Consider the following 22,362-nt stretch of genomic DNA (forward strand, 5'->3'; position numbering starts at 1 on the left):
TTCAGAAAGTATTCAGATCTTTTTTCTTTTTATACATTTTATGTTGCAGCCCTAGCTACTCGTGTCGTCTTGCTTTTGTGTGAATGTGCAACCGCACTCGCTCAGGCTGTCCGCTTTTTCATTCTTGTGACATGTTGCATGTGGAGCGTGGTGTTCAGATCCTTCTGTTTAGTTCTAGACACTTCTGTCTAGTTCGGTTTTTGGTTTGTAATGTTTTGCCTTTTAGTGAGCGCACTGGACGAATACATAATGCTTTATTTTTTTACGTCAATCTACTCTCCATACGCCATAATAACAAAGCAAAACCAGATTTAAGGCAATAAATTTATTAAAAAGAAAACTGAAATATCACATTGACATTTTATTCAGACCCTTTGCTATGACATTTGAAATTGATGCATATAATTTCATTGGATCATCTTTTAGATGTTTCTAAGCATTGATTGGAGTAAATCTATGGCAAATTCAAGTGATTTTACATGATTTGGAAAGATACACACCTGTCTATATAAGGTCTAAAAGCTGAAAATGCATATCAGAGCAAAAACCTAGCCAAAGGAACTGCCTGTAAAGTTCAGAAACAGGATTGGTTTGTGGCACAAATCTGAGGAAGGCTACAAAAATATCTGCTGGATTGAAGGTTCCCTGCACAGTGACCTCCATAATTCTTAAATGGAAGAAGTATGGAACAACCAGGACTCTTCCTAGAGCTAAGCTGTAGATGTGCACAAAACAGAGGAGTCGTGTGATAACATTATGATGAACCGATTTAATGTGTGACCTCAACAGAATCAGAACACCCGCTCTCTTCTCCCTGGTCTCTACCCCCTCACCATGTCCCATTCCAAACATCCAGCTCCTGTACATATATGAATAGGTGCGACACATATTTTTCTTTTCTTTTTTCTTTTTTCAGTCTTGAGTTTACTGCTCAATGTTTATAACATTCTTCCTTAGCTAGGCTCTTTCTTTGAAGCTTGCAAGGCAATAAAGCACTAAGCTGGGGATTTTGTAGACTGAATGGAGCCGCAAATGATATATTCTCTGATTTTGGGCTCTGCGTGTTCATTTGGGATCTGGAGTGTTGAGATGAGTTTTGTATGGAGTTACGTTTGAAGATTCATGGAGTTACATCTGGAAGATTCATTTGTGTTTGTTCGTCCTCAAATCCTACATCTGGTTAATATTAATCAAATGATCTGTAAACTTCTTGCAGTTATATTTGAACATTCCACTGCCTATGTGCATGCTTGAGATTGCAGAGCTCAACAAACACACATACTCAGGGCACCATATTGGAGACCAACCCCCACCCAATTTTCATACAGTATTCACATAGAGTTTGTGTCCCCATGTTTATTTATAAAAAACGAATTAAAATTCCAAATCGAAATTTAAAAGATGTAAACGATTTATTATTAAAAAATTACCCTTAAAAACATTGTCTTCAGTAGTAAATCTTTTTTTTTTTTTTTTTTTTTTTTTTAATTCATCATCAATTCACATGAAATTTATCCCGTGAATTGAACATCTGTTCCAATCAACAAGTAGTTCTATGGGGAAAAAAGAAAATTATTATTACTATATTATTCTTATTATTATTATTCTTATTATTAATAATGTTATTTATTAGTATTATTATTACAACATATTAGATTGGCAGTATATATAATAGTGTAATAGTACACTAATGCAAACCTTCAAAACCTGGAGTTGACTGTTTACAAGCTGCATCTTTCCAATGGCAGGAAGTGGATAACCTTCCTGTAAACGAGCTGAGAGGGAAGTCCATGAGTAAATAACATCACTATGGCTTTTCACACTGTGCTTAACCCCAGGTTGTTGTCGTTCTAAACCCCGCTTTTAACTCTGGGTAAAGGAACGTCTTACAATTATAATTTAGAGGCGGGGTTAACACCGCTTTTTACCTGGAGTTAACCTGCTCCAGAATAGGGTGCCATTTAGAATGTTACGGATATTCTTAGCAATCAACAGCAAAATTATGAGCAATGTGAAACGTGAAGCAAGATCACTCAGAATTCTGTTCACCCAGGGTTTAGAATGACACAGGTCTAATTATTTTAAGTGTGAAAAGCCCTATTGTTAAAAAGTGAACTGTAAGAACTTTTGTAAATTTTGTAAGAAAATTTCTCTAATACCAATAAGAAAAATAATAATTAAAAAAAATAAGAAAAAAGCCTCTTACCATTAATCTTGGGAATCACAGCAACTTTCAAGACCATTGAGAAAATATTTTCAAGAGATGTCACCTGTTGATTCAAATTTTACAATGAGATTCTGAATAATTGCTTTCAGATCAGTCATAAAACACTTTTCATAGTTTGCAGTTCTTACCTGGAATGGTCCCACATAGCTTTTTGCTAAGCTCATATACATTCTGTTTTAAGAAAATTGTGCAGTTTGTATCAATCCTTTAAGAACTTAAGAACATAAACTCATATCCAGTTGTATATGGATAGACTGTGTGAATGGCTCCAAAACTCACTTGTTCAGGGTTAAATTTCCTGCCAGTTTGAGCTCTGTCACATATATGTCGGCACTGACACTGCCCTCCTGTTGATTGAAGGAAAGATTTATTAAAAACATAATATATAGCTCATGTAACTAAGTTTGTGGTTATCCCTCCTCCTGGTGCATGCATCTTACCAGATTGAGGACAAAGAGTGAAGACAGTGTGCTGTTGGGCTGAATAGCGTAAGCTGTCACTGTACTGCTAGCCTGGATAGTCATGTTGTTCAGTTCAAATATAATGATCGGCTCCTTCACTGTCTCAACCAATAGCTTCATCATCAGACCAGGATACATTTTTGCAATCTAAAAAAAAAAAAAAAAAAAACCCACCTTAGACTTAATGTTTTTTTTGTGTTTTGAATTTAATGACTGAACATGGCTATTTATTTTCATACTTGAGGAATGAATGCTCCAAATGTCCTTGTGTTAAGACGAATTGGAGAACCAGAGGGAATCTGCAAAAAAACAAACATATGGCTAGTGCAAGAAGGCTGAAATTCAGTGCACAAGCCTCTGCTTCTGTGAGGCTTGAGATCTCAGACTGAAGATCTCATTCACTCAAACATTAAAGTGCCATGCCATGGTGCAAGGCAAGTTTTATTTCTGTGATGAACAATATTAGTATTTTTAGTATTGCAAAGTACAGATATTGAGACAAGCCCTTATCCCCAAATAAAAGCTTGAAAGCAGTATAAAAGATAATTTTTGTTTATTGTGGATTAAGGGCACTGAGCTTTGACATTTTCCATACTGGGACAGTCTTGTGCACTTACTTCTTGTCACATGCATGTGCTATTAGGTGGCCAGGACCACAAGTGTGGATATAAGGACAGACCCTAAACCACACCTAGCACCATTTATACAGTGATGATATAATGGATTATTCAAATGATTAAGACAAATTCAAAGTTAGGTTAAGGTTTAGTGGGTTAAGCCTTAAGTCATTAGTTCATATTCATTCAGTTTAGGTTCTGCGCAGCTCATTGTATTTATACCCCAGTGTTTCCCTTGCTCAGTGCCTGGTATTGTCCATTGTGGATGTATCACGTGCATTGTCTTCAGTTCTGTTTTTGCCTGCCTTTCCCAATGCTTGGAGTCTCCCTTTGCCTGGATTTACTTTTTTATTTTGTTAAACTTTTAGTACTGCTCTGAGTCAAACCGTGTTACATCAGGGTGACTGTTTTTAAATACATGTAACCAGTTAAGTTTGAATATTTTGAATGTTTGATGGAATGTTTAAATTGTATTTAATGTGACTTAATTGTTGAACTATGATTTAATGTGGTTTAGATGAATTTAAAGGTGAAGACTTATTTTGTAAGGTGATTGTATAAAGAAGAGGGCAGATTGGAGTCAGGTGTGTGGTCACCATGATTTTGGCAAGGAAGACATGTTCCTAGATTAACATTTTGTTGATCCTAAAACAACATTCATGTCTGAAAATGTAATCCTAATCCTCTCCCTAAACCCAACTCTACCCATAAGTTATCCCTAAAATCAGATGGAAATGATGGGTGAACACTGATGCAGAAGCACCAAACCCTTGTTGTAAGCCTAAACTTGTAACTGTAAACTTGTCACTCAAATCTGATTGGTTGTTTGGAATGTTGTTCCAGTGTTACGTGCTAGACCCATTTTAGTCTAGGACAGTGGCTCTCAAACCTGTACTGAAGTACCACCAGCCTTGCACGTTTTGTATGTCTCCCTCATCTATCACACCTGAGTCAACTCATGAGCTCATTAGTAGAGACTGCAAGACCTGAAATGGGTGTGTCAGATATAGGGAGATATACAAAATGTGCAGGGCTGGTGGTACTCCAGGACAGGTTTGAGAACCACTGGTCTAGGAGTAAATGGCATAGCAGTAACACATTTTGGAGAGAGCGCGCACAGGAACCTCTTGTCTCCAGCCCCAGTAACACACATCCAGAACAAACAAGCTTAAATAGGTGTTTACTGAATCAAAAGAAAAAGGAAAAACAAAAGCTTCAGGAGGAAGCAAGGCCAACACAACAAAAAGTTTCTAACTCAGTTTTAACCATAACTTACCTATACATAAAACAAAATGAAAATAAATAACAGATGAACTTCCCTATCTCCCTGACTATACATAACCAGGAGAAAAGCAGTTTCAAACAAAAATGGCACCCACCTCCCTACAGGTTTCCTTAAAAGAAAATCTTAAATTCTTAAAATCTAAGTCTTTAGTCAACTACATTCACAGTAGCAACAATGGTTAGCACTTGTCAGTAACAGAACACAATAACATTATCTGGAGCAAGAGAAAAGAAGTCTGTGTGGTAAGTTACAGTCTGCATCCCTCTCAGCTTGCTGTGAGGCAGTGCTGGCTTTCTATGCTGGCTTTCAATGGTATGCTGGCTCTCTCCTGGCTGCAGCCAATCAGAAACAGGTGAACCCAATCACCTCCATGAGAATGGTAGCAGTAGACATGGGAGAAAAACAAAAGGAAACAAACACACCACAAGGCACATTGAACAAATCACAAATAAAATAGGTCTCAGGACGCAACACCAGGATCAACAAAATATGTTGATCCAGGAACATGTCTTACTTGGCAAAATCACGATGACCCAAGTGTGTGAAGGTGGAGAGAACAACCTTATCCAAAAAAAACTGAATGCCTGCTATCGCTGCAGTATGCACAACGCAGGGAAGGAAACAAGAGGCCTTTTTTAATGAATATCAATGGAGGAGAGGCTTCACTATGCTGAATAAAACGCTTTTATGAGGAAATAAATGGCGGTGAACAGGGGTCACGAGTATGAGCTGAAGAAAGCGCTTCCATCCATATCCATCCATCTTAAACATTTACTCCACACGGCTTTGGGGGGTTAATAAAGGCCTTCTGAAGCAAAGCGATGCGTTTGTGTAAAAGAAAAAAATATCCATATTTAAAAAGTAATGAAGTAAGATAACTTCCACCAGACCACCTCCCATATTCAAGTTACAAAGAAAGTGTAAACTGGCGTCACATCAGTTACACTTTTTCTGTAAGTTTTTTTTTTTTTTTTTTTTTTTTTAACTGCAAGACTTTTACACTTTCTTCGTACGTTGAATACAGAAGGTGGTCTGGCGGAAGCTAGATATTTTACTTCATAACTTGTTAAATATGGATAAATATGTATTTTCTTTACACAAATGCATCACTTCGCTTCAGAAGGCCTTTATTAACCCCCCAGCGCCATGTGGAGTACACGTTTATGATGGATGGATGTATATGAAAGCACTTTCTTCAGTTCATACTCGTGACCCCTGTTCACTGGCATTATAAAGCTCAGATGCATTAAGATATTTATTAAAATATCTCCAATTGTGTTAAAAAAAAAAAAAAAAAAAAAAAAAAAAAAAAAAGAAGAAAGTCATACACCTAGGATGGCTTGAGGGTGAGGAAAGCTTGGGCTAATTTTCATTTGAAAGTGAACTAATCCTTTAACACAAGTGGAGAGCATTCAGTTAATCAACTCAACCAACGACAAGAGGTATATATGTAAGCAATAAGGTACTCGAGGCTGTGCTGTATCGTGAATAAGTTACGGCTGAAGGTTGTTGTTAGGCACGACGCGAAGCGGCTACCACACAATACAAATATTAAAGCCAAAAATATGTATCAATGCAACTTTCATTAAGTAAACTTTCACTAAAAGCCTTTCTTCCGCTGGAAAAATAGTCCCTGACCTTGAACAGCAACTGAAGTTACATTATTACACCATTAGATGGCGGCAAAGACTGTCTTTATGAGTGTGTCAGTCAGTAGCAAAGACTTTTACATTGAAAAGACTTAATTGTTGTGAACACGGAACAAGACGCAACTCACAATGCTTTGACTAGCGCTGTCAGTCATGGGAAAACCCCTTAACTGTTAAAAGGACAAGATAATACATCTGACATTTAAACAGATTTTTTATTATGAACATAGGACTGACCTGAAGAGAAATGCTAAATCTGAATGCAGGTAATAAACTCGCTCACTTGATCTCTTTCTCACAATACTCTTCTACATAATACAGTAAGCTTCAATGAACAATTTCAATTGAGAACACAGCTTACGTTGCTAAGAGTGGTTGCTAAGGGTGTTGTGTATTGATTCACAGAACCGGTCATAGCCGTGTTTTATTGTGAATAAAACACATCTGTTGACCAATCAGAATCAAGGAAAGGAACTAACCATTTTATAAATATATATATATACACACACACACACAGCAGACTCCGTTCAACTCTGTTCGTTTGACAGTTTATCAGCATCCCTCCACCACCCCATCTCCTCACTTTTAGTTCTAACTATTTTTACCACAACTGGGAGGAGTACTCTGGGTTTGGGCCAAAATTCCAAGCTCGGAGCCCTCCCCCTGGACAGCATGCCAAATATGCATAATTTTTACTCTATTTAATTATATGTAAATATGAGCTGTTTAATTTATTATTTAATGCAGTGGCGTGCACAGACCTCTGCGAGGGCAGGGGCTACAGCTCATTCCGGAGGGGTGGGGATTCTTCTTCGGCCGAAATCGTGTTCCACTGATTTAATGAATCGACAGCCCATCAGCTAATCTTTAACAGGTTTTCTCTAAAACATTCATTTTGGATTGATTTTTTTTTTTTTTTTTTTTTTAGTTAAAAGTACTTTGGGTGTCTTGTTCATTATATTTATTTTCATATAAAAGCAAAAGAACTTAACGTACATTCAGTTTATTAGCAACAGCACATGGGTGTGAATCCCGTGATATCCGCCTTTGATCTCGTAGGTGCTTTGATCCACTACGAGAAGAGAGAATGGTCCGTTTTGGCTGCACTTTTTTCACTCCTCCCCTCACTGCAGCCACCTACTCTTGCCTAAATTTCAACATATGTTGTGTTATCTCGGCAATGTACACTTGTGTATGCAAGTGCAAAGAAAGTGCATAGCTCAAGAATTCTTCGGTGCACTACGGATTAGATTTTGTATGCAATGTTGTGTTATTCACTTCAATGCACAATGGAATGACTTAGTTCTTTTACTTAGTTCTTGCACTGCAATTGTTTGCTTTTGAAGACAAAACACTTAACATATCCAACTTATTCCGTTTATTCCTCTGTGCATTGAAGAAATAACACAATGTGCGTGTTGTTACACTGCATTGCTTTTCCATTGAAGAAAAAAAAAAAAAAAAAAAACTTTTCCGTTGCATTGCATGCAAGAGTCCGTTGTGCCCTGAATAAAATATAAACTATATAAACTAAAACACAACAGATCTAACCTTATTCCATTGTGCATTGAAGAGATAACACATGACATATGTTCTATTTCATTGCACTTGTAACAAACTTTATCAAATAAACTTATTTTGTGTCCATTGAAGAGATAACGTGTTGTTGCATTGCAATTGCTAATCCGTTGCAATGTGTTAATTGCATTGTATAACAGAACAAACTTATTCCGTTGTGCATTGAACTGACTCACGTTGTGCATTGAACTGACTCACGTTGTGCATTGAACTGACTCACGTTGTGCATTGAAGAGATAACATTATATTGCATTGCATACTCAATCCGCTGTGCATGAAGAATAACTATGCACTGCTAGCTAAGCACTGTTTCATTGCATTGTATACAAGATCTAACTTATTCCTTTGTACATTGAAGAATAGCATATATAAACTATGCACCATTTCATTCAGTTGAATACAAAACTCAAATCTGTTGTTCATTAAAGAGATAACATGATATGCTCTGTTTGAAGATCACAGAGTTCTTTTGTATTGGAGATAACAAATGACATATGTACTTTTTTTATATTGCATACAAGATCTAACTCAATACACAAAATGTGTGCCGTTGCACTGCAAGACATACAAGAAGAGCAGTGTTGGGGAAGCTACTCTGAAACTGTAGTTTGACAAGCTACAAGCTAGTCATAAATTTAAGTAGTTAAACTACAGTCAAGCTACCCTTCTGAAAAAGTAGTTAGCTACACTACAAGTTACTATCAAAAAGTAGCTAGCTACATTGAAACTACTTTGATATATATATATTTTTTTTAAATGACATAGCCTATTACAAATAACTGGATAACTGTTAATGAAGAATGTTTAAGTAAGATATTTGGGATTTAAAACAACACAATGCACTACAATTATGATTTCAAAGTGTACTGTTTTATTTTGTAATCTTTATCAAAAGATACAATACTCAAATGTAGCCTATATCTCTCACACTGACTGTCAAAGTGCAAAATTGCTACAAATGTCACACCAATGCAGGCTTGGTTCTACGCACCTAAGCACCCTCAGTTGATACTGTATAATATATTGGCGAAACAGATTTGGCAAACGCTCCAGTGCGTATTTGTGTTTGCGCTCTGGAGAATGTCAATTTTCTATTTACAACATGATTTTGCAGCGGTAAGCAACGTAGCCAATCACAGACATAGCTGTTGACCTCTGGAACGCAATGGCCAAATCAGGGGTGTTTAAGTTAGTTAGAATTCGCTCACCGGAAGAAACGCCAGAGTTTTTGTTCAGCACTGAGTTTGCATGCTTGTGAAGCCTACCATTAACAAAGTGTAGACACGATGTAAGAGACTCATTGTGCAGTGTAGACAGCTATAACAGATGAGTTATAACTTTTTAGTCATTATAAAGGAAGTGCTCTTTGCACGCTTTATATATAATACATTAAGAATTTTAATATAAGTTTTATTTTTCATGCTATAAGAGGACCGACGACCAATTGCACTCTGCAGTTTCAGAAGTGATATCTATCAGTGGCGTGCAGTGGTGTTCTGAAATGAGGCGGCACATTTTTTATTTATTTATGAATCAATGTAAATTCATGCATTACTCTTAACGTTTACACATCTTCCTTGGTAAATGAACATTACATCAAAAAAGAAACCAAAGACAATTCTATTGTGTAATTTTACATTAACAATGTAATGTTCTATTTATCAAAACCAAGTCAATCTCATCAAGTTAGTGTTTTAAGCAGTTCTACATTCATTCAAAAATAATAACTAAAGGCAATAATAATTGAAACAATATATTTTATTTGTATATTGATGTTTTTCTTTTTAATTGTCAACTTAGGCTATTTTGGATCATCAGTCATGCTCCGTAAACACCATCTGTCACAGACACGAAGATGTATTTGCACCAAGCTGATTGCACAAAAACGCAGTTATCATCAGTCCATTTCAAGTTTAATTTTGACGTGACAAAGCAGTGATATCTAACTGGGTGATCGGTTTACTTACTTTTCAATTAGTCTTCCCATTGATGCCATCATTTGTTCAGTCAAACTGACGCGCAGAACGCGCACATCAACAAGAGGCGGGATTTATCTCACAAACCAATCATATCCAATCATAACCAATTACATCCAATCATAGCGCGATGGAGACATTGCCTCCTCTCACGTGACTTTCCCCCATTCATTCTCAATTACCCCCCACAAAACCCACCACACGCCAGGGGTCTGATGATTTTCTATTGTTTCCTATGAGAGCAAAGGGAGGCACGTCACCTGTGTAACTTTACCTGTGGGTGTCGCTGTTGGGCAGTGTTAGAAATACGAGTAACTTGCGCTCTTTTTAATGTCAGAATTTGTAATATTTGTGTTTTATATGTAATATGGATTATTTTCTCATTAATAAATTAGTCTGATGTTCTGTGAAGAATAGCATATAAGCGATGCACTTTCATTGCAGTGCATACAAAAACTGCTTCGGTGTACTGTGTACAAACAATAAAACTAGGTAGAATTTTTATCACGTTGTACATTGAACACATATTGCTTGTTGCGTTGGTTTGCATACAAGAACTGACTTATGATATAAAACATTTGTTTTAAAAAAAAAGTTCTTATTTTTAACAGTTTTTAGGCCCATACAAAAATGACACATGACATTTTTTTTTAATATATCTAACTGTAATCTTTGTGTGCCAAAATCACACTGATTACTTCTTAACAATCTTCCAATATTGAACTTGCAGATCTGAGTGATATTTAATTGGTATCTCACCATGTCATCAGTGATGTAGAGGCGGAGGACGCCAGCATTGTGGTACACAAAGCCTGCTGAGTTGAGGGAGAAGGCAGATACTCCAATGTACAGCATATTAGTGTCCTGATAAGGCAATGAGAAAGGTGTTGGGGAGAAAGGGGGTTCCTTGTGTTGTCCAATGTTGTAGAATTCACCCTATAAAGTGTGAAAACATCTAAAATTTAGTTATAAAATTAAATTTTTACAGAGAATTTGACATAGTTTAGAGATATCACACATAGAGCTTAAGTTTACCTTTAAACCCAAGTCAATTGAAGTATTAGAAATGACAGGAGACCCCACCATGGAGTAGTCAATTTCAGCATATTGGTCAACTTTGGCTAAAACTGGAGGGTCAACAAGAGAAAAGGCTTTTTTTTTTTTTTTTTTTGGGTGCATACTCAAGAATTGTATTGAATAATGCTGGTTTTCATTACAATCCTGAATAACTAATAAATAATGATTTATCATATCACCATTTAATGTTTTCAGGTGGGGGTTCATTTCAGCAATGGAGTCAGCCACCAAAGGGCAGATCTGAAATAGCAGATACATTGTTGTAAGTGAAACTCTGGTATGCCCTTACATTGCATTATTGTTTAACAGTACACATTTAATGGGCAGAATAGAGGCCATTCACACAGTCTAGATTCCTTACCTGTTTTTGCAGAGCACTGTGTAAAGCCTTATTAATGAAGGAACTGAAGAGGTTATACAACCAGCTGTCATAAATACAGGAAATGATAGAACAAACATTTTAATTTTCTGCACTAACACATTTATTACATGTACTCTTTTAATTGTATCTTTTTCAAATAACGTGAATTCCTGATGTTATATTATTATTATTGTAATTATTAATATCCAACAATTACAAGTTTAATCCATTTATAAGAAGTTAATATTGGCCTGTCCCACCTCACTGAACTTTTCTAACTGTATAGCATCAAACAGTTACAAACAACCGTTTCTCATGTCACAACTGTTGCTGCATTATCTCCTTCTATTAAAAAAAAATAAGTGTTCCTTAAAATTGACCTAACTATACAATCCTATGACAAAAGTTACTGTAAGAAATGTTATACTTTTTAAAATTTACATAAAAGTTTTACAACTACAAACATGTCACCCAAAACTAAAGCTAATCTTCCCCTTTTCACTCGAATCATTTAGAAAACAACTACGGATTGCACTTCCTCTTTTTACATGTTATATAATATTTCGAAAAAAGAACATAGCTATTTTGTGGAATGGCTCCTTCAATAAACATTTAAATTTGTAAGAGCACCTGCATTGATTTTTTTTTTTTCTTCCTTTCATGTGAATTGTGACGCTGACATAATATGGTGATTTAACATGGTGATCTTTGACTGCTGTGTGTTAGTTGCACAGTGTTACCTGGCCCCACCATGAAATTTGACATTGACGCTCCCCACAGTTGCTGCACAGCTGGCCATGCTGACTGTTGGGCGGCCAGTGTCATCACTCATGACAGCAATAGTGGTGCTAATTGCCAGTTCACCCACAGCCAGATCAAATGAACCACTGTCTTTTCTGTGTACAAAGAAATCAGATATTTAGCATATTACATTCTTTTTTCCTGAATTGAATTCATTTAGCTTGTGCAAATAAGTAATGTGGACACTCTACTTACATGATCCTGAGGTATTTGACTCTCCAATTTCCATGCAGATTGATGTAGGCTTGGCCAATTGAAAGCATGACTCCAGTGTCAGGAACTAAGCCCAGTGCTGATTTGGGAAGTCCCAGGTTTACAATCTGCATCCTATGATGTATATTGGTGAAGTTTTTACTATATGCTGTTACAAGCATATTACTAGAATAACTCCCCCAATCCCCCTCCCCCCATCTTCATGTGGAGTACAGGGTACAACAGGGCTAAAGGCACACAGGGATAAAGGCACATTTGATTCTCTTTATTCTCTTTTAAACCACTACATGAGACAAACAAATTCAGCTCAGCACTTTTCTTAACAAGCGATTTTGGAAATTTCCCTGATCCTTTACGTGATTTTGGACAGTAACGCAAAGTTGATAGCTGAGAGCTGTGCTAATTTGATCTAATATTTGGTGTTTTTTTTTTTAAATGTAGATTTACGTAGCAAATGAGAAATCGATAAAATTATTCACTATATTTTGGGGCAAAGGTCTTGTTAATGTTTTTCAGTTTTGTTCAAGGTAATTAAAGCAAAAATTTTCAATAAAGGAAGAATATGTAAAAGTACGGTATTTTGGGTAAAAAACACCCCTGCTGTTGGGGCTAATAGCACAATAATTAAGATGATAATAAAACACTGGCTGACTTTTCCATTTTCTGACATGACATGGTTAGATTCAGAAGGTAAATATTATATATTAAATTCTGTCAGGACCACTATCATCAAAGATGATTGACAATTAACATACAGTTTGGACTGGCAGTATGGCTCCGTTCTGGGCAAGAACTCCTTGTGCATCCATGCAGCCTAGAGCAAGGAGAGCAGCGATAACCTTAGGGTAAACGGAACAGAACCAAAATAAATGTATTGAAGATATCATTAATGTTCAATAATTTAAATGTACAACATAATTCAAGAATTATCCTGATTCGAAGGGGAATCAGAAGGCCAAGTCCTAACTGGATGAGAGGAGGAGCTGGGGATGGAGGAGGGAAACTAGCTCCTGAGCAACACGATAAGCTGCTGATAATACTGATGCACCTTATATGAATGCTGTGATAGGCCTCGTATTCCTATAGGTAGACGTAGATCAGCTGAGAGTCAGCTGATGCGAGCATGACTGACATGACCTGCCAGAACTAACACTATGCTTTATTACGGTGTCCACCTAAGAGATAATTGTTTTTATTTATAACGAAATCATATTTTAAAGAGTTAGTTCACCCAAAAATGAAAATAATGTCATTTATTACTCACCCTTATGTCGTTCTACACCCGTAAGACCTTTGTTCATCTTCGGAACACAAATTAAGATATTTTGATTAAATCCGATGGCTCAGTGAGGCCTCTATAAACAGCAATGCCATTGTAACTCTCAAGATCCATAAAGGTACTTATTATGGCCTTCCATTAAACCGCTGGTGTCGGTGGCAGAAATAAGCAAGTTAAGTAAGCGTGCCAATGAAGTCCATACATGCAGATGTTAAAATGCAAACTGTCTCTTTATTTTGTTCCAGTCAATAAACACTGCTTCCAATCTGCTTTCTGTGAGCTCTCGTTCTTATACTGTTCATAATTCACAAGCATAAAGTTCATACCTTGCAAACAGAACAAACTCTTTATCCATAATCCATGTCAACACGTAAGCACTAATCTGTGCGGTAAAAAATGATGTATGGCTTAGCACGGTCAAAAACTGTTTGCCTCCCAGCCACCAAACACACCTGTCCTCTCATTAACCCCGTGCTCTAAATATACAGCTACATTAGAGCGACACCCAATGGACAAAACATACATTGCATTAAAATGGCTCCTACACACCGGCCCCTTAATTGCTTATGGCAGGCAGACATAACAATTACACAAAATACATAAAGGAGCCATAATACAACATTTGATAACAAATTGTGACATTGTTACAACCACAAACTCTTATTCCCCTTAATCATTTGTCTCCAGTAAAACCAAAGCTTTTAACAAGTCTTTCTAAAACATTACCATTAGTTTTAATCTTTACTGTATGTACTAAACCTTTCCAAAAAATGTTTCATTACTTGATCTACTTGTCATGTCAGCTTCAAAGATTTTCAATGACAAACCATTTATGGTGGATATAGTAGCTTTGCAACTCTTTTCAGTGCCAGCAGTTCTTCCCTTTTGAAATGCAGCCTATTCGGCAGTTCTCAACTTGATCATCCAAGCAACTAATGCTTCTAATCTTTATCACCTACATCTTAGAGTGGAAAAGTGATAAGTGTTAGGATTTGGTTTATCTTTTAGGATGACAATAGCTTCTTTATGATCTCTTGACTTTGATTCCTGGTCTGCATTTTCCAGATATAGGTCCTCTTGAGTCTGGTCCTCATCCTTGACATTACTTTGACATTCCTGGCTTGCTTGTGTATTTTCCTTTAACAAAGCAAAGTTCTCCTTTGATTGGTCTAAAAAGTTTCTTAAAAGAGCATGTAATGATGCTTTAAAATCCATTTCATCAGAATCAAACAATTCTCCTTCCTTTTCATCTTCATTAAACCTTTGAATAACCAAACCTGACTTTATCAGAATGTCTTCACCAACTTCAGCCAGTTCCTCATGTCTCAACCTCTTCCTGATCCAATATGATCTTGAATATGAATTTCCTTTGGAAAAAGTAATTGATTGTCTTCTGGAGTTTGCCTTGACGCATAGCAAGCGATAATCGTAGAAGACAACTCTCTGGACATTTCCTTCACCACGTTTTCACTGAAGTCATGTTTAGACTGATTTTGAAGCAATTCCTCAAGTCTTCCAATAGAGATCCTGTTAACAGTAATAGAAGGTGTGCCAATATCTTTCCTGCAGTCACTGCTCTTCTCTGAAAGTCCATTAACAACCCACCCCAATATGGTTCTAATGGCATATGGTCCATTACCACAGCTGTTTATTACCTCCCATGGCTCCAACACTTGGGATGCATTGACTCCAATAAGCAAATCAACATTAGCCTCAATGTGTGGGATTTTTACTCTGTCCAAATATGGCCATTTGGATATTTCCTCCTGTGTTACAATGTTGTCTGAGTTGACAGGCATTCTCTTCTGAGTGAACACTTCAGGAAGGGAAAAGAAACGATTGCTGTTAATTCCACCAACCTCTAAGCCAGTAACAACATTACAAGATACAGACTGCTCTTGTCCCATGGTACGCAGACAAATGTTGACCTTTTTACCTCTGATGTTCAGTTCATTCATCAACTGTTTTGAGCAAAAAGTAGCTGAACTCCCAGGATACAGAAAGGCATGTTTTAATCAGTTTGTCTCCTTTGGCTGATTTTACTTGCACTGGAATAATTGACAGAAGGCACTTCTCATTACCGGCCCCTGTATGTCCACAAGTTTGTGCAGAAATTAAACTGCTCCTTTGCCCCTTGTCCTCCACAGCTGGTTTGTGATGTATGTGCAACACCGAAGGATGTGTCTGATTGCAAACTTTACACACAAGGTGGTTGTCACATTCCTTGCTTACATGTCCAGTATTCAAACAGCTGAAACAAACTCCTTTTGCTCTCAAAAAGTCAAGCTTTTCTCGTTGTGACCTTCTTTCAAAAGCATCACTTTTCCAACACATGATTGCCAGAAAAAAAAAAGCAAGAAAGATCTTTTGTCCTTTGTTTTATACACTGAATGATCTCTCTGTTGTGGTGTTACATGTCTCCTTGGACCTGAAGTAACAACATTTGTAGCAAAACTATTTCTTTTAAATGGTTTGCTTGGATTCACTTCACTTGGTTGTTTGTCCTGAACACGTCGAAGACAGGATCTGATGCCATCTTTGCCGGTCTTTCAATAAACTCCACAACATGTGAGAATTTGGCTCTACCTTGATTCAGCTCCATAATCTCACAAGCTCTTTCCCTCCAACGTTCTCTCAATTTGAAAGGTAGCTTCATTACTACAGTTCTCATATGGTTTGGCATGTTAAGCTCTTGCATATAAGAATTCTCTTCAATAATGTTACTGCATGCACGTAAAAACAATGAGTATGCATGTAAACCTTGTGCATCCTCATTCTTTAATAACAGCCAACTCAAAGCCTTTTCCATATATGAAGCAGCAATCTTAAACTCGTTACCGAATCGCTCTTTCAAAAGTTTGGCTAATGAATAGCCCACATCTGGATCACAATGCTGGCAACTCCGAACCAGCTCTCTAGGTTGTCCTATGGTGAATTGCTCCAGAAAATACAAGCAGTCTCTTTTATTGCGAGTCTTTTCTTCAACACAATGCTCAAAAGCTCGAATGAATGGTACATACTGAAGTGGATTACCATCAAAGATTGGGATCTCTTTTTTTAGGAAGCATGTTAGGTTGAGCTTGATGTACCAAATATGTAGTTAATTCCTCCTGTCTTTTCAGAATCTCATACAAAGGTTGAAAGCTTGAGATGTTGCCGTGTTACCTCTGGAGTGTTGATCAAAGGAATGCAAGTCATGTTGTTGGTAAGTACTGCTTTCTTGAGTGGTCAATACTCCTTTAGGCTGCTTTAATGTTGATTGTGTTGTGACATTACAAGAAGCACCAACTGATTGTGATGGAACGATGCTGATAACACCAGCTCTATCCATTGATTTGACTCACTAACACATTCAGCAGCTTGTGGGTTCAACACCTTTGGTCTTGTAGAATCAAGAACTTCATTTCCTGTCACATCCTTTGAAATCTGAGACTTTGATAACCTTTTTCTTTTAGAATGTGAACTAGTAGCATGTGAACATTTGCTATGCCCTTCAATGGTACTCAAAACAGCAATTTTTGCAGTAGATGCTGCAATCGCAGCGTCTAATTCAAGTTGTTCCATTTTTCTTCTCAGTTCCTCCTGCTGCGTTTCAAGTGCATGTTTATTCTTTAACGCAGTAGCACGTGCTACAAGTGCAGCTCTCTCTGCCTCGGCCTGTATATGTGCTGATACAGTGGATGAACTACTGCTGCTTGAACTACGCTTACTAAAAACAACATTATTAACATTCTCATCAACCCCTTCAGATATTACAGGTTTAGACAGCCATACATTCACATGTTCAGTAAACTCATTAATTGGAATCATTTTTGCTTTGAACCATATATCATGTTTTTCAATTTCACTGTCAGGTAACACAGTTAACAATGATTCATGTGTAAACAACTCATTGAAGTTCATACATGTTTCGTACCTCAGACTCATATTCTTTGTTATCTTGCATCAACCTTTTAATAGTCTCAATCAATTTGTGTGCTTTGTTCAGTTTTGTTTTTCCTCAGTCTTTGTAATGAATCAAATACTCAACGAAGCCTCCGTATTCAAAGTGTCGTCCACGTCCAGCTCACAGTTCACTTGCAGCGAATTCGACGATCATAGTAGCAGATCTTTTAACTTATATGCTCACTTACTTGTGAAGCACAGTTTTTGACTAATATTACGGCCTTCCATTAAACCGCTGGTGTCGGTGGCAGAAATAAGCAAGTACGCGTGCCAATGAAGTCCATACACGCAGATGTTAAAATGCCTCTTTATTTTGTTCCAGTCAGTAAACACTGCTTCCAATCTGCTTTCTGTGAGCTCTCGTTCTTATACTGTTCATAATTCACAAGCATAAAGTTCATACCTTGCAAACAGAACAAACTCTTTATCCATAATGCATGTCAACACGTAAGCACTCATCTGTGCGGTAAAAACGATGTATGGCTTAGCACGGTCAAAAACTGTTTGCCTCCCAGCCACCAAACACACCTGTAGTCTCATTAACCCCGTGCTCTAAATATACAGCCACATTAGAGCGACACCCAATGGACAAAACATACATTGCATTAAAATGGCTCCTACAGTACTAAAAACACATTTAAAACAGTTCACGTGAGTTCAGTGGTTCTATCTTAATGTTAAAAAGCGATGAGAATACTTTTTGTGTGCCAAAAAAACTAAATAACAACTTTTCAACAATATAGTGATGGGCCGATTTCAAAACACCTATCAAAATTGATATATTGATCTCCTATCAAACGGTTAAACTGCTGAAGTCACATGATTTCGTAAAGCTCTGAAGCAGGTTTTTGAAATCGGCCCATCACTATATTGTTGAAAAGTCGTTATTTTGGTTTTTTTTTTTGGCGCACAAAAAGTATTCTCGTTGCTTTATAATATTAAGGTAGAACCACTGAACTCAAATTAACTGTTTTAAATATGGTTTTAGTACCTTTGTGGATCTTGAGAGTTACAATGGCATTGCTGTATATAAGAGGCCTCACTGAGCCATTGGATTTAATCAAAATATCTTAATTTGTGTTCCGATGATGAACGAGTGTAGAATGACATGAGGGTGAGTAATAAATTGCATTATTTTCATTTTTTGGGTGAACTAACCCTTTAAAATATGATATAAATCATATATATTAAAATATCATATTTATTGTTACTACTGTAAAGCTATATTAAATTATTGTGGGATCTCATTCAATGCTTTCAGAATCTACTTTTTTAAATAATTTTATTTCTGTATTTTTTTTTAAATGTACATATTTTAATGATAGTATATTTATCGAACAAATAAGAATTCATTTATTTATCAAAATAAACAGAAAATAGTACAAACTTTGCTACAGTGATTGTTTTGAACAAGCATTAACATTTATTCAATTATTAGTACTAACATTATTCAAAACATATTATTTTAGCTAAAGTACTTGTACTTTGTGCCTTTTGCTGTTGCAACCTCATAGCTACACAGTAGCGGTTTTTGGCACGGGCTACACAGTAGCGGTTTTTGGCACGGGCGAACCGGGCAGCTGCATTTTTTCATGATACACGGGGGGCGGCACGAGCAGTTAAATAATAATAATAATAATAATAATAATAATAATAATCCTCTGCGTCGCCGCCGCAAAGCAGTTTTCTATTATCTATCATTTCACTGTGGGGGGTAACGGGGGATCCACTGTATAGAGCAATACTCTAATAGAATTAGTGGGCTAAAGTCAGTCACCTCGACTTTCTTCCAAATAACGCACATTTCATTCACAATATTATAAATACAGGCCTATAGTTCCTGCACATTTTTGTTTTTCTGAATTGTGTGAAATGGCTAATAAAAATAGTTAATACAAAACGATTGATCACCAAGGTGAATTGGTTTAGTCTTGACTTCTGGGCGTGAGTGAGTGTTGTGTAATAATTAGATTCTCTTTAGTGTTTTCACATTTGTGTGATGAAGGAGTTGTGCTATTTAGAATATTTATTCTATATTTTATTTGTATATTATTCTTAATATTTTATATTATTGTTGCTCTCTGCTCTTGTTACATTTTTTATCTGATTGTATTTTTGGCACATTTATGTATATAGTGTATATTTATTTAAGTTCTGATAACCTATACTGTCATATTTTGTGCAGAATTGTATTCATTGTCTTTTGGCAATGTTGGAGGTGGAGATTGTGCACCTTAAAAAGTGTGTTTCCTGTTGTAATTGCAATAAATAACTGGATTCTCTTAAGTGTGTTTTTCAAATGTTCTAATGAAGGATTTGTGCAATTGAGAAATATAATTTTCTCTATCACTTATGTTGTTATAATAAAATATAACTGTTTGTGCAGAAGGGGGTCTCACCCAGGGTGTAATTCAATGTAGAACCGCCACTGCTTATACATTTATAAGATTTTTAAACAAAACAAACCACTTCTACAAAATCTGTTGCTCCATCAATGTTCAATAAAAACATATATTTTCTGCAATCATACACTATGGGAGTAGTGAAAAACACATTTTCTTAAGGTGTGCCTTTAGTCCTGTTGTACCCTACTATTCACCAAATAATTCTGTGAAAATGGCATCATCTTTTTAGGAAGTTTGCAAGGCCAAGTAAATATCTCTTATCTTTTATGACTATATCTTATTTGTTGTATTTGTCAGTAGGGGACAGTCCTAAAAAAATCATTTAAAATCATGTTGTCACGGAACGGTGGCTGTAGAACATGCACAACGAAGGAAATGATGAGAACAACAGTCTTTAATGAAATAGCAAACTCAGGAGAATCCCAACCACATTCAACACATAAACGATTACCGACAAAGGACTGAACAGAACAGGGACTACACATAGTAAATGAGGGAACTAAACAGGAACAGCTGGATAAGGATTAACTGATCAGTAACCATCAAAACTAACGAGAACTCATAAAGACACGACAGGAACTAACTAAACGGAACATAACGTGACACATGTGAAGTATATAAGTATAATCAAATGGAAATAATATGTTTCATATAATTACTCAGAGGCATTTCGAAGATGTCAACCAAGTTTAACTTTTACAATTACATAGGAACTTATGACCATGAATTAGAAGGGACATTCATCTTACCCTGTAAAACTATATTGGACCTTTCCAATAGGATCCACTTTTTCTGTGCCACTAATATCTGGCACTTTCATACTTCTGAGTTTTTGCTGGATTGAGGTAATTCCAATCTGTCGACCTGCATTCAAAACAAAGACATTTAGAAACTGTGCCTCATAGTTAGTGTCCTGAGATTTGGTTTAAGAAGCTACCTGATTAACTCGAGTTTAGCGCAAGCAAATTCTTTTCTTTTTTTTTTTCTTTAAAGTTCATAGCCATTGTAATTCTAATGCTGTTCCCATAGGAAAGAACAATCATAAGTGAGATCTCTTTAACATCTCAAATGTTTCTCCTAGACAAAAATGAAGTTATTTTAACATCAAATGGAGACTTTCGCTTGAGTCTCCTGCTTCTCACACTTGTTTCCTGAGACAAAAACCCTAACAGTCTCACAATGGTCTCCTTTAAAGTTTTAGAAGAGATCTTAACAACATCACACACTGTGCTCAGATTTTTCTACTTACCTAGAGACTCTGGTGGTCTCACATTTGTCTCTAAAGTTTCAGAAAAGATCTCAACAACATCACACACTGTACTTATATTTTTCTTCTTACATAGAGACTCTGGATTGCTCACATTTGTCTCCGCTAAAGATTCAGAAGAGACCTCAACAACATCACACACTATGCTCAGATTTTTCTCCTTACCTAGAGACTCTGGTGTTTATGTAATTTATGTTTACAAACATTATAAATAAAGCTATATAGGCTAGGCTATTTGTAAACATTTTATTTTATTTACCGATATTTAGGCCTACATTATTTCTGAATGTAATAATAAAGTGCGACGTAGCCTATCTTTTTTCCTCTCAGCGTCGGTATTTTTAACCATGGAGCAAACATTTTAAAATATCTTGAAAAAATACTTTATAAACCGTTGATAGTTTTTCCTTTCGTTTAATAGGTTTACATTTGGACAGAATCTTGATATAAAAAGATAATTGTAGGCCTATTGGCTAAGACGGCAAATAGGCCTACTCTGTTTTTAATAAATAAAGTGCTGTACGTATTATTATTATTATTATTATTATTAAGTAGGCTACATGCAAACAAAAAAAAGTTTTAAAAAATAATAACGTTATTAACCGTTATTTTTTCTAAACAAACCGGTTTCGGAACCTTAATAATACAGAAGGAACGCTGGAACAGAAACGTTAAAATATCGATTCTGCTCGGAGTGAAACGATTGAAATTTTTTTTCGTTTTAAAGCCCTGCTGCATACACACCACAACAAACAAAGACCAAATGTCTGACCTTTACAGACTGTGGTTACGAGTTAATGAATAATGTGTTAACATGAATAGTATGTGAAGTGCTAATACTTTTCTCAAAACTTTTGTAAATGTAAAAAAGTGCATTAGGTAGGCTACAATATGAATTGAAGTTTAATGATATTGGTTAGCATTCAAATGTATTAAAGGGGTCATATAATGCCACTTTTACACGATGTAAAATAAGTCTCTGATGTCCCCAGAGTGTGTATGTGAAGTTTTAGCTCAAAATACCCCACAGATCATTTTTATAGCATGTTAAATTTGTTACTTTTTGAGGGTGAGCAAAAATGCTCCGTTTTTGTGTGTCCCTTTAAATGCAAATGAGCTGCTGCTCACAAGAAGAGGGCGGAGTTTCAAGAGCTCGTGAATCGTGTTATACTGGGTATACACCACTAGATCGGGCTGATTTTGGGCCGATTTCACCCCTTC

General features: G+C 36.3%; 1 protein-coding gene across 3 annotated transcripts in view; it reads right to left on the reverse strand.

Moving 5' to 3' along the window:
* Positions 1-310: 310 nt before the first annotated feature.
* Positions 311-22,362, reverse strand: part of LOC127522018 (bactericidal permeability-increasing protein) — a 37,633-nt gene continuing 15,581 nt past the window's right edge. The window contains exons 3-16 of one of the 3 annotated variants that reach the window (XM_051911539.1): positions 20,624-20,738; positions 12,228-12,359; positions 11,972-12,127; positions 11,232-11,295; positions 11,050-11,110; positions 10,829-10,920; positions 10,553-10,729; positions 2,928-2,987; positions 2,668-2,835; positions 2,507-2,574; positions 2,356-2,398; positions 2,207-2,270; positions 1,699-1,775; positions 311-1,553 (exon numbers count right to left, since the gene is read on the reverse strand). In XM_051911539.1, coding sequence (XP_051767499.1) covers positions 1,512-1,553; positions 1,699-1,775; positions 2,207-2,270; positions 2,356-2,398; positions 2,507-2,574; positions 2,668-2,835; positions 2,928-2,987; positions 10,553-10,729; positions 10,829-10,920; positions 11,050-11,110; positions 11,232-11,295; positions 11,972-12,127; positions 12,228-12,359; positions 20,624-20,738 — 1,319 coding nt within the window. In that variant the 3' untranslated portion in view covers positions 311-1,511. Of the gene's footprint in view, positions 1,554-1,698; positions 1,776-2,206; positions 2,271-2,355; positions 2,399-2,506; positions 2,575-2,667; positions 2,836-2,927; positions 2,988-10,552; positions 10,730-10,828; positions 10,921-11,049; positions 11,111-11,231; positions 11,296-11,971; positions 12,128-12,227; positions 12,360-13,000; positions 13,085-20,623; positions 20,739-22,362 lie in introns of all 3 variants that reach the window. The other 2 variants (XM_051911540.1, XM_051911541.1) reach the window with 2 other exon arrangements.

Source organism: Ctenopharyngodon idella, chromosome 11 (genome assembly GCF_019924925.1).
Source record: "Ctenopharyngodon idella isolate HZGC_01 chromosome 11, HZGC01, whole genome shotgun sequence".
In the NCBI taxonomy this organism is placed as follows: Eukaryota; Metazoa; Chordata; class Actinopteri; order Cypriniformes; family Xenocyprididae; genus Ctenopharyngodon; species Ctenopharyngodon idella.